The sequence below is a fragment of the Egretta garzetta genome, unplaced genomic scaffold (assembly GCF_000687185.1).
Source record: "Egretta garzetta isolate BGI_Z169 unplaced genomic scaffold, ASM68718v1 scaffold89, whole genome shotgun sequence".
NCBI lineage: Eukaryota > Metazoa > Chordata > Aves > Pelecaniformes > Ardeidae > Egretta > Egretta garzetta.
Window position 1 is genome coordinate 865,420 of NW_009269997.1, and position 12,581 is coordinate 878,000.

Consider the following 12,581-nt stretch of genomic DNA (forward strand, 5'->3'; position numbering starts at 1 on the left):
GAGGAGGAAAAAAAAAAAAAAGGGTTACATGACACGCACAACACGATGGGGAGAAAGTCAGCTGCTTCTCTGTAACAGATGAGTTGTTGTAGGGAATTAGCTCTTGCTACAGTTTTATAGAGGCTGAATCACAGAAAATTGCCAAACATTTTATAGGGTGAGTTGGCCTGTAGGTTGCAGGACTTGTGATGCCACAGTGTTACCAAAGCCATACCACTGAGTATGTTACTGATACGGGGCTGGTTCCAACATCAACTATAGTGCTTCAAATGATGTCATGTAAAATTAAAAATATTTGCTGTAATGGTTCTTCTGTGTCTGAGAGGTGCACAGTCAGAACAAGTTATTCCAAGCATCTTGCTTAGCTGGCTCCATTGTAAGAAAGCAAAAAAGCATCTTTTTCTGTGAATATATCTTTTAAATATGGTGTAACGGAGGACATGGGTAGGGAAATCATGACTGCCAAAGATGCTCAGCACAATGCAAAGTTGAAAAATGGAAAGGAAAAAGAGTTTGATTTCTTCTGTAAAAGATTCGACGGTGTTTCAATGCCTCAGTGTTAACAAGGCTTCCAATTCCTTGAGCTGTCCCAAAAGCCTAGGGCAGGGTTTGAGACATAATCAGAAAGGGAAGATATATTTTATGAATGAATTGCTTACGGGAAAAAAAAACGCAACGGTTGTAGCTGGCGGCACAGCCCCCTCCCTGATGTGGAAGGCTGCTGAAATGGCCCCTAGTTGCAGGAGAAGCAGGGACAATGTCTGCATTGAAGCGCCAGCGCCTGGTTTGCTGTGTTAGCCAAACCGTAGTCTATTCAAAACAAAGGATGGTTTATTTAAGCCATATTGTAGCGATTAAAGTATAAGAAAACTCCTGCTGCCTCTAAAGTTGGGTTGTCTACCTTGTTGCTGTGTTAGCTAGCTGATACGCTGGCAATGTGCTAAACCGTGAAGTCACACAAGCTTCCACTTCTGCCAGGGAGGAAAAGCCCCCATCAAACCTCTCTTCCAGTTTGGACTTTATTTCATTCCTCCCACCCCAGATTTCCCTTTTTTGCATGACTGATGCAAAGCTTCACTCTGGAGTTCAAAAGTGGGGGACAGTGAGGGTCATCAAAACAGAGTTTGGCACTTCTAAATGTCCAATGGTAGAAACCAAACTCTGCAAGCACCTGCTCCGAAGCTCCCCATTTTGATCAAGTATTTTGCAATGCCAAGAGCCTCTCATAATGAGGGTCTAATTGCTTGTGCCAGGTGGGGTCAAAGAAGAACATGCCTTTCTCAAATTAATCTGTGTAAATTAAAGATAGAGAGTAAAGGGACAGCAAAAGTTTTATTTCTTGACCTGAGAGATGGAGTAGTTAATTAGGAGTTCTTACCATAATTATCAAGGTCGCCGGTCCTATAAAGCTCCAAATGAAGTAGGTGTCAAGTCGGAGCCAACATCTGTAATGAAACACAGGGGAGAGAAGGCATTCAAGGACTGCACCCAGGACATACATCAAGAGTGAGCGAGTGACAGAGAAGAATGTGAGCTGCAAAACACGCCGGTGGGAGACAGGAAATATTACATTGCTTGTTCATTTAAATGCTGAATTATGTGCCCAATTTCTGACAGCGCTATTGATGGAGTAAGATAATTACCTCTGGAGGAAGCAGGGAGAAAATGGCACAAGGCCTAGTTGCTAAGGCTTTCTGCATCTGTCGGGAAAAAACCTTAAAACTGTGGGTTTTTTAAGGAAGGGGTCTGATGAGCATCCATGGAGCTTCTTCTTCACTTTAAGCTCCTCGTCCCTCTCCGGCTCTGATGCACTGCAAGCTGTCTATCAACTGTCAACTGAGATGACATTTCTCCAGCAAGCAGATCAGAGCAAATTTGGTGCAAATAGGAAGCTTGATTTGGATAACAGAAGGCTGAGGTTTAATTAGGTTCAGCAACTTCCCCTTTAGAGCGTTTTATTTCCCTGAACCTCCGGAGTGTTTTGTTTCCACTAATGTTTCGAGGGTTGCATATGGTCTGTGCTATCACATGAAGTTGATTCATGGCCTAAAACTAAATTATTAATCGCTTAATTTCAACTGCATTTAATACTCCCCACATTTTTTAAGGCCCCTGGGAAATTACATTTCCATTCCTAGTTCATTCCAGGCGACAGGAAGATAAAATGGAAGTGACTGGTTACAAGACAGATGAATATAAATTCCAAGAAAGTTTCGCACGATGTTTAAAATAATAATATCTTGTCGTGTTTGCAACACTGCAGGTCACAGCTCCGTTTATACACAGAGGACTAAGAAAGCAGAAAACCACTCTTATATTAAACATCCAATGGAATTTCATAATTAGGCAAGTGACAAGAACTGTATATATGAATTTATTGTGGTGGAAGAGATAGCAGCTCTCACAAATGACAGCTCTAGTGCACGTGCTGAATGTTTTTTCCCTTCCAATGGACTTTGCAACAGGCAGAAGGGTCTGTACCAGCAGCCTCTCAGCAGAGATCAGCAGGACCTGCCTGCCGAGAGGAATAAACATGCCCTGAACCTCTATGACTGGGAAAAGCCAAGATATGAATAAATTCAAAGGTGTAGACAGAGCTTCTCACTTCCCTCCCTGACCATATAAATTCCAGGTCTCATCAGTGTTGAATATGTATCGATATATGTATATGGTCTTACCGCTATTTGTCACAAATTAAAATACCGTCACTTCCGTGACCGTCACTCCTGAACTGCCTCTGCAGCTGTTCATCCAAAATCTTCATGTGACAGCACCAAAATCTTAATGCGAGAGGCAAACAGAGGCTTTCAGAGCGATTGCAGGGAAATCTTGTTTCCTCTGCGGCTGCTGAAGTTCAAGGTGATTTAGATGCAGCTGGTAATGGAACAACATGAGTGACTAGAAACTATTTGAGTCTGATTTCCTATAGGAAAGGGTTTATGCGATCATGACATCTGTGTATCACCCATAATAACATCTGAAATGTCACCCAATTGCAACTAGATTTGACAGAGGAATAGAGGTTTCAAGGATAATGAAGTCCCTGTAAAAAGTCCTCCCCCCCATCCCATGAAAAAAGATGTCCGCATAGCAGCAGCTCACACATTACGCAGCATTTCAGACTTTATACCTATCCCATCCCATAGAAAAAAAAGTGTAACTAGTGCTTATGCCTCAGCTGCCACATATAAATCAGGGAATATGCAGCCCCACAACTTTTTTCTACTGATAAGAGTGCTGGTGTGTGGGAGAGGACTCAGAGGGTTGGTGGTTTTTTTGAATTAAAACACTTTGAACTTTTTTTGCTAGTTTAACATTCAAAACATCCCCCAGCCCCTGCTGCACAGGAGTTGGGAGCACAGTGTATTTTAATTGCCAAGCAACCTGATTTTCCTTCAGCACAAAGAGCAAGCCGGCTCTTTGAAACCCAGGGAAGAAGAAAGACATAAACCCCGCCTTTACTCCTTAAAGCATGATGGCCAGCCATATGGTCACATCTGATGCAGCTGTTTTTGAATGCATATAGATTGGGACATGGGGAAAACTGGTGAAAGCTGAAATACAGCACAAGGAAAAGCCATGCCGGGGTGAGTAAAGAAGCATGAAGCAACTGATTTCCTTTCCAGCCAGCCAAATGGATGAAATTTTCCACCCCACTCCCCTAAAAAATCTGTCTCCTCGGTTGTGGAGCATAATTCAGTGACAGGAGATGAATATTGTGGATGGGAAACAGCTGAGGAGGTGAGGAGCCAGGTCCTGCCTTCAGGATAAGCAGGGGACAGCATGGAGCAAAAAGATCCCCTTCCAACGAGAGACGGCTTCGTCTAAGCGAGAGTACTGCTTGTGAAAACCAGAGAAAGCTTTTTTTCATCTCTCTGCATGCTTTAAAGAACTGATGTAATTTTTTATTTGTTTGTATAGAAAAATCGCCTTTCTATGAAACCGTGTATGACACTCAGTCTTGGCGACTACAGGGAAAGCTGCAGGACTGCCTCTAAGCTGCACAGGGACTTTAAAAAGTGGGTTTTTTGTGGTCATCAGGAAGAGATGCAACTTTGAACCCATTTAAGTCATACCGCATTAAAAATGCAAATTAAGACCAAAACATCAAAACACAGGCATCCTGCCAATCGCGTTGAGGAGCTGTAAATTGCTAATCAGACAAATACCACACTGAGCTTTTCTTCCCTTAAAAGACAAAAACCCACACGCACAATGAGCTGCATAAATGAGCTCCTCAAAACAAGGAAGCAATCAGGCAACTCACTTCCCAAAGTTGCTAATCTTGGGCTGCCGAGTTACTTCTGACCCCCCATGCGCAGCTGCATAGTGAACGCGGACTTGCTGTGTTACAAGTTTAAGACTCCGCTGCCATTAAGCAAAGGAGCTGCTTCGGGGCTCAGTACAAGGCAGAGCGGGTTATCTGGAAGTCTGCCGATGCAGGGAATGCTGCTCAGCAGCCCACTGCCTCTTCCAGGAGCCACACCAGCGCATTCAGTGCTCAGCAGCAAGCTCTGTGGTGCTGCTTTCCTTTACTTTTTAATTTCCTCCTTTTCCACAGTGACAAGTCACTATATTCACCTAAAGCTTTTCCCAAGTAATAAAGACTACAAAGAGTTTACTCTATTTTCTGCATGAAGAGAAATCAAATACTAAACTATCCCTGGTGTGCATTAAATATAACCAATAAACAATCATTAGCTGCCATTGGACCATAAAATTTGAAGAGCCCTAAACATATCATGTTGTTCATGGGAGCTCAGCGGTTTGTTTCATGTGGCTCTACAGGCTCCTTGTCTGGGTGCAGTAACGGGATATGTATGCACAAGACATGCCTTTCAAGGGTGCAATATAGGTTCTGCTGAACGCAGTCCAATGGCCACATTGCTCATGCTTCCTCCTCCAAATAGCCGGCACAAACACTGAAAATAAAACAAGTTCAGTGGAGCCACCCAAGACGGACTATATTGTTAGAAGCTATTTTCTGAGCAACATTAACATGCATAAAATGTCGGCAGCTGGCTGATGGACTTGGAGGCTGTGTACATACACCGGGCTCTCATTTTGCTTTCTGACAGCTGGATTGCTTACCATGTATATCCTGCTTTATAGCATACCAAAAGGGGGGAGGAGGGGCGAAAACAATAGAGAGACTCCTGTCACAATGCATTTGATCACCATGGGATGAATATACCTACGTTTTCTAAAATACATTGAACCATTCAAAGCATAGCTGTTTTCCTCTGAGATTTGTAAGAGGCATTGATATGAAACCCAGGACAGTATGGGAATACAGAATAGCTTCTTGCGGTCAATTTTGGATGGCCTGCTACTTGAATGAGTCCTCTCAAAAGGAGACTGCTAGAGTCTTAATCCAGCTTTTACTGAATTTTAGACACAAGTTATTTTCAAACACTAACAACTGCAAATGCTATTTTTCCTCTGCATTTTGCGACACTGCCGACCACGATGATATGTCCAGGAGATGGATGGATTTGGTTAACGCACAGGACAAGGCAAATGTGTAACTTTTTAAAACTGCAATCCCACAGTATATACTTTTTTGCAGCAAAACTTGAGATGTGGTCATTTGAGACTTAGCAGCTGAAGACCTGGCCCGTAAGGAATAGTCACTTGGAAGTTCATGTGAGCATCACCAGAATTGCTTTGACAATGTTGGGGAGCCACACTGTCTGCAGTGGGACCTCCTGCTTTTCACCTCTACTTTAGAAATCACAATCAGAACAAGGCAAGATGCAACATTTCTGTTTTATCTGGAGGAAAGAGCCAAACATGGCTCAGCTTGCTCACATGAACAGTCCCTGCTGGCCTGAATGGGATGAATCTTTTAATGGAATAACTACGCTGCTGCTCGGTTATAAAAGGAAACTAATCTCCTAATATGAGTGGTTTGAACTGCTCTTAAACAAAAATATAATAAAAGGAAAAGGATCAATTCCATCCCTTGGAATAATTAAGTGAAGAGAGTATCTTTACTGGGCAGCTACTCCAAAATGCCAATATGAATACTAGGACATGGAATGCTTCAGAAAATCACAAGCACCAAGCGATGATCAAAGACATAGAGAGAGAAACAACTGCCTGTTCCTGGCTATGTAATCTGGGCATGTGTTACAGGAGGGTTGGATTTAGAAAGGAAAATGAAATCAAGAAAACCTACATTGGGTGTCTAAGCAAATCATTCTGAGATGTATGAATGGTGGCACCAAATGCCAGGCAAAAAACAAATAACACTAACAGCTCCATAAGTCCTGCTTAAACAAATGCAATAAATAATGGAGGGAGGCAAGTAATATATTCCAGGGGATGTTTTACAAAACCCGGCAAAACCAAGCAACTTCTTGCAATCAAATTATGTATGCCTGGCATATAGTTCACTACAAATTCTAATCAGTTCTACCCTTCTAATAACATTATACAGAAAAATACATCATCATCCATCAACCAGATGGAGCATGATAGTTATACAAAACATATTGTATGTTTTTTATTTTCTACTATGAGAATGTGATAAAATTGGCACTCTGGAATTAGAGATTATAAATATATATTTTAGGCTTTGCAAAATATTATATATACATATTTAATCATTAAAAATAATACTTTATGCTGTGGGGAGGGAGAGAGATCTTACTGGCACAGACATATGACTGCTGCCTCCTCGACACGAAGATAGCAAAGTTTTGCTGTTCATCTCCAGCAAATTGCAGCCAAACTTTCTGCCTGTACCTCCTGTGCCATGGAAACATTTGGGCACCCAAGGCCTGTTGGGAAAAGGCAGCATATCCCATGGAATATGTTTATTTTGCTGTGCTTCAGAAAGGTCCATATATTCATTTTACAGGAGCAGAAGCATTTCAGCAATGCAAAGCTGCCATGGTGCCTTGTGGGAGCTGTGGTTAGGTGCCGTATGTTCCCACCTCTCTACAGCCAGCCTGCTGCGTGCCGCTATCTCCCACAGCCTACACTGGTACACTGGTTCTCCCTACAGAGCACCATGAGGGACTTGCAAAGATGAGGGCGGATGCAAATCAACTGCTCTCTCAAGCCCAAAGCAACACGGTGGGCTTGGGGATGTCCTTTCACTGTGAGGGAATGAAGTAAGACATTTTCAACACCCAACAGTTATAGAGCACTCTAAGAGAATGCAGTTGGTGCTAGCTTTCATTGCAAACTAGCTGCAATGCTGGGTGTTCTTGGTAGGCAGCTCAAAATGTTGAGAGAGAAGTCAGAAGGATCGCTCTGGTGCTACAAGCCCTGTGACAGCAACGCTGCAGAAGTCACAGGGTGAACAGTGTGGAAGGCAGCCACTAAAACACCAGACTGTGAGCCAGACTGGTGGGGACACAGCTCCAACAATGGCAGATGTGCAGGAGCATCTCAAGTGGCTTTCCAGGGAGCCAGACTCACAGTCCTTCGGCTGTAACATGTTTTGAGGCCAAATGTGCCCCATACAGGCCACTGTGAAGACACAGGTCCTCTGTAGAAACACTGCAGTAAGAATAAATTTGTCTAAAGGGACAAGGCAGGATGTTTCAATACCTGCTTCAATGGGGGCTTATATATTGCTCAAGAGGGGACGTGAACAGAAGAGGTGGTTGGAGCAGAAAGCAGGTGGCAGCTGATTAAAAGAGTCATCTTTAGAAACTGATCAGCTGTTGTGTTACTTTTTCTTTGCCCCCTAGGCCTGTCAAAGTTGGTCAAACTACTTTGGATAAATTGGTAGAGATCCCTGAAAATTTACTCCCTCCTACCTTTATCTGTGTGGGCTGTTTCTTTTCCACAAAGCATTACATCTATAGAAATTCAGGTTGCTATTCTCCTACTCATGGGAGGAACATGACACAAATAACCAGCTGGGATCCAAGCCTACCTGCTGGCATGGTAATGGATCACAAGCAGCTCCACTGCTCTACAGGTTTGCTTCTGCAAGGAATCAGGTTCATATACACCAATAAGGTTTCAGGCAAAAATTTTGCGGTTGAATTTAACAGAATATCAACTTCTGCCACAGCCTGACCTGACCTATGCTAAGAAAGAGCTTTAAAAATGCCACCAGCTCATTGGTATGTATCCCTTCAGATTGAGCCCTTAACTCCATTAAAATGACAGGGGAAAGGCAGCCTGACAAGGGAAAGAAAAAAAAAAAAGTCAATAAAACCACATTGTTAATGTTATTGTAAGAAAGCTGGCAAAGCAAATCAAAGGCTCGATTTTCCTTTTGTTTTCCATTAGACGGTGTTGCATGATCATCTAAATTGTGCTTTGATAGCAGCTTCAGAAGCTGAAATAATTTACAAATATTTATGATAAATGATGTAACTGTTCTGATTGGCAAAGAGTCTAATGCACTCCACAGCCACCACCTATCTTGCTTGCAGGCTCTATTACTTTGATAGAACACTCAAAAAAGAGGAATAAGGAAGCAATGTCTCATCATCCAAACAAGAAATACTCTAGTTAGAGAAGAAGGATGACCTTGCTGATATAGAACCAAACTGAGACTTGGGACAGCCACCTCTGCCCATGTTACACAATGATGTGATAAAATTTTCCCTGACTGACTTCCCCAAGAAAATACCTTTGCAAATCATTTCATAGTGGTGAATTTGTCCTGTATCATTAAGAACTGTGTTGGAGACACAGAGATAAGGCAAGGCATGCCTCCTGGCTGAGCATTGCCTGCACAAGCTTCCTTTGCCTACCAGGTCTTTGGACTCTTCCCTTTGCTGTCCCAACTCCCATCACTCCTGACCAGGTCCAGGCAGTGCCAAGCCCCACTCACACTTTGTCTGTGCCGTAGCTCCGATAGTCCACTGCTGCTGATACGGCCACAATCAGTGCAGGCATGCCATAGCCGACCAAATAGAAGTACTTCCTCCGGGAGTGTTCACTCTCGAAAACCTCCACCAGCATAATGTAGAGCTGCACCCCCTCCAGGAACATCCAGGTGAAAGCCGCCAGGAAGAAGAAGTGCAGGAGAGCAGCAAAGACGGCACAGGCAATCTGTGTGCAGATTGAAAAGAGCAAGGGAAGGTGTTTGTACCATGATGAATTAATGCAACAGTCAGGATTACTCTTACTGTGAGGTTTAATAAGAATGAGGGAGTTCTTATCTTCCCTCCTCCAAAGGAAGATTTTGTTTTTTCACTTGAAAAATGCATGTGAACTATTTTAAAATAGACACATCTCTACATATATAAATTAAATTCAAAGATACAAAGCTAGGTATGTACACAATCTGGCTAATAAACATATAAAGATGCACATAGTACAAGAACATTTTTACAACTTGCTTATGAAACATACAAACGCGCATTATTTACAAACAACATATATACAGCCTCTGAAATCACAGCAGGCATTAACATTTGACTTCCAGTTAACAACTGGGGCCCAACCCTATGAGGACTCATGTGTGGAATTAAGGCGGTGCTGGAATATATCTCACTGCATGGTCAAACATCTCATACACACTGAGATGAGAGCCTGTGGTGGAAGCAGAAAGTGCTTTGCCTCTTACCGGCTGGTCAGTCCGGTTGATGCCGATGAGGAAGAGGAGTTCTGCCACGAAGAGGCTGATGCACAAGTTCTTGTGAATCGTGTTGCGGTCACTCTGCAGCCCACGGAAGAAGCAGAAGGTGAAGATGCAGATCAGGAGGCAGACCAGTGAGAGCAGGATGCCAACCCACGTGATAAAGTCCAGGAGCAGGTCATGGACTGCATCACTGTGCTGGAGATAAAACAAAACAAAAAAAATCATCAGTTGCATGCTGCATGACTTCTAATCCATCCCAGACACAGAGTGAGGTTGTCTGAGACCCTTCCCCAAATATTTGTATCCACTCATCAAGCTGTGGCACAAGGGACCAGTAGCAAAAAGACTAAATGGACCTATACTTGAATTCTGTATCAAGAAAGCTGCAAACTGAAACACAGACTCCAAAGCGTCTGGCAAGCTGCAGGTGCTCTGAACAGACTCAGACCCCCAAATATCCTAGAAACTAAGATGCTGTTGTTGAAAATACCAAGATGTCATAGCTAGCCTTGCGTGCAGCTCCATCTTTCGCAAACACGTCAAAGAAGCAGACACACAGTATAAAGAACCATCAAACACTGTGATACAGGTGTAAAAATGTTTCATGCTAACAATATAATGCAGATTACAACTACAAGCCCATCTACCAACTCTCTTTAAACGTTCACAGAGACATATGAGCTTAGAGGCTTTGGGCAGAAAGAGATCGCTCAAATGTATTGGAGGTTTTTTTTTCACTGTGGAAGGAGAAAGAACATTTGATTTTTCTTTTTCAAACTCTGGAGCTACATTTTAAAACTCCTGGGAAGTCAGACTGATCCCTAGAATGCTACCCAGAAAAGAAGACAGACCTTAACATGAATTTGCTTTGAATTGTAACAGAACAGTGATTTTAAGACAGCCCAAAAAGTGAGTGATTCTCTGTGATGAACTTGTAACGTGTTTTTACCCCAAAGCCATGCAAACATGGCCATTGCAGTGGCTAAGTTAGGCAACCCAGCAACAAAGTTTTGTGAGGGGCAGCATAGGCGTGCCTTGGCTCTGCTGATAAAACACCACTGGATTGCTCCTGGGCTTACACTGTATGTCCCTCCCAGAAAGAGGAGAGCCATGCTGGGACCTTGACACTGAGGGTATCCCACCACCTTATTCAGGGTGTAAAACTCGCCTGTAACTCCCCAAGTTTCCACCAGATGCGGTGAAATTAGAGATAACATTACTTAGCAAAATGTAAATAAGAAATGAGAAATACATGGTGAGTCATGAGATGGCTGCTTGGGGCTAAGTGGTTAGTCAATGAGCTGAGAGAAAGATTGGCTGGAAATCTCTGGGGGCTCTTCAAAAAGACCACAGAGAGGCTTGAAACCCAGCTTTGTGGTCCATCAGGCTGTATTATAAGTGATATTCACATTCCCCTCCACTTCTGGCATTTTCATGACTTAGACATTATGTAGGCTAGCAAATACAGTATTGTCACACTTCAAAAAGCCAGGACAAACTGGAAACATTTTCCTCCCCGTGGGTAAAATCTTATGACAGATGGAAGGAAAAGGTGATTAATTTATCCATTTTCTTTCCCTGCTTGCCAATGATAAAGCCACATCAAATGTCAGGCCTTTCCTGATATACACTCTGCTATGTCAGCACCCGTGAGAAACAACTCAAACCTTTCAGCTCTTTGGCTTTATCAGCATGAGTGATAGGCATCAAATGATAATGAAAGATGGGGAGCGACTGTCCCCTCCATCTCTTCCATGCTGGATTTTTTCTCTCCAGGGAGACTTGGAGGTGGAGAGATGAGGGCTCCCTTCCCCAAGCGCTCCTGCAGCTCTTCCTGAGTATTTCCAGTATCTAAGGAACTAGGGGTCGCAAGTCCCAACAGAGAGGTAATAAATCATTTTGTGCTTACTGTAGATCATGACAGAAATGCCTATTCCAGCCAGCTCCTCCAGCAGCACCCAGAAAACCGAGATGATGAAGCGTATGTCTTTTTCCTGGCGTCCGCACGTTGCTTTATCTCAGTGTCATTCCAGTTCATCCAACCCTCTTAACTCAGTGCAAAAAAATGTTAATGCAAACCTTGCACCTTGCAAATCATTCTTTCTTTCATCCGAGGCTGCTGGGGAACAGCAGGAGAACATCTCCCCAAACAAGCCCACCAGCTCGCCTGATTAGATCGCCCTGCCAAGCTGAATTGACTAAGAGCTCTTAGGCCAGGCAAGAGGCGCAAGGCAGCTAATGCAGGTGGATGCAAGGAGAAAGAAACCAGGAAGACTTTGGCCAGATGGGGTCAATGGCACAAGACAAAGTTAGCCTGGCACAGGGAAAGCTCTCTGAGGGCTTCTTCCCCTACATGAAATGAATCTCACAGGTCTCAGCTCCTGTACCTCTATCACAAAACCGTAACTCTGCTGACACAGTGCAGGAATTAGGGGTGGTTTTGTTCCTGGAGAGGGATCCTGCCATCTAGGTTCATGGTCTTCCTCAGGGAAGGGCCGCTCACCCACAAAGCTCACCACGCTTAACAAGAAATGCAGACTTCATTGCTGTATTATTATTATCACTCTTACTACAATTCATTTTGATATTAATTGTAATGATAATACTGACTTCATGTACATAACACCCATCCCTGGAGTGATGGAAAACAACCATAAAAACAACTTCTCTGTAATTACAACCTCCCTCCACAAACTCACAAAAGAACAAACAAAAAGCAATAACAACAATAAACTGGGAACAAGAGGAATTTAAGAACATCTCAGAGGAAAAAAATTATGAATTTGTAGTTTTTCTAGTAAAGTCCAAGAGAAGAAGTGAGCTGGAATTCAAAGGCTGGGTGCACTCCGTCCTGCTTGGGATGCCCAATTTCAGGCAGAGCCAATGGGTCAGGGAGGAACTGGTAAGCACTGGCATCCTTTCCATGGCAGTGCCAACTGCCCCCAGGCCAGGCACATCCAGAGCTATTACACCAGCAAGTCCAACAAAAGGGGGTTTCCCTTTTGCTGGAGACTGAAACTTG

The 12,581-nt window shown here is 43.3% G+C and overlaps 1 protein-coding gene across 1 annotated transcript in view; it reads right to left on the reverse strand.

Moving 5' to 3' along the window:
* The window catches only part of ADGRL3 (adhesion G protein-coupled receptor L3), a 271,134-nt gene that overhangs the window by 48,708 nt on the left and 209,845 nt on the right, over positions 1-12,581 (reverse strand). The window contains exons 14-16 of the mRNA XM_035902812.1: positions 9,545-9,754; positions 8,807-9,027; positions 1,379-1,445 (exon numbers count right to left, since the gene is read on the reverse strand). Coding sequence (XP_035758705.1) covers positions 1,379-1,445; positions 8,807-9,027; positions 9,545-9,754 — 498 coding nt within the window. The remainder of the gene's footprint in view (positions 1-1,378; positions 1,446-8,806; positions 9,028-9,544; positions 9,755-12,581) is intronic.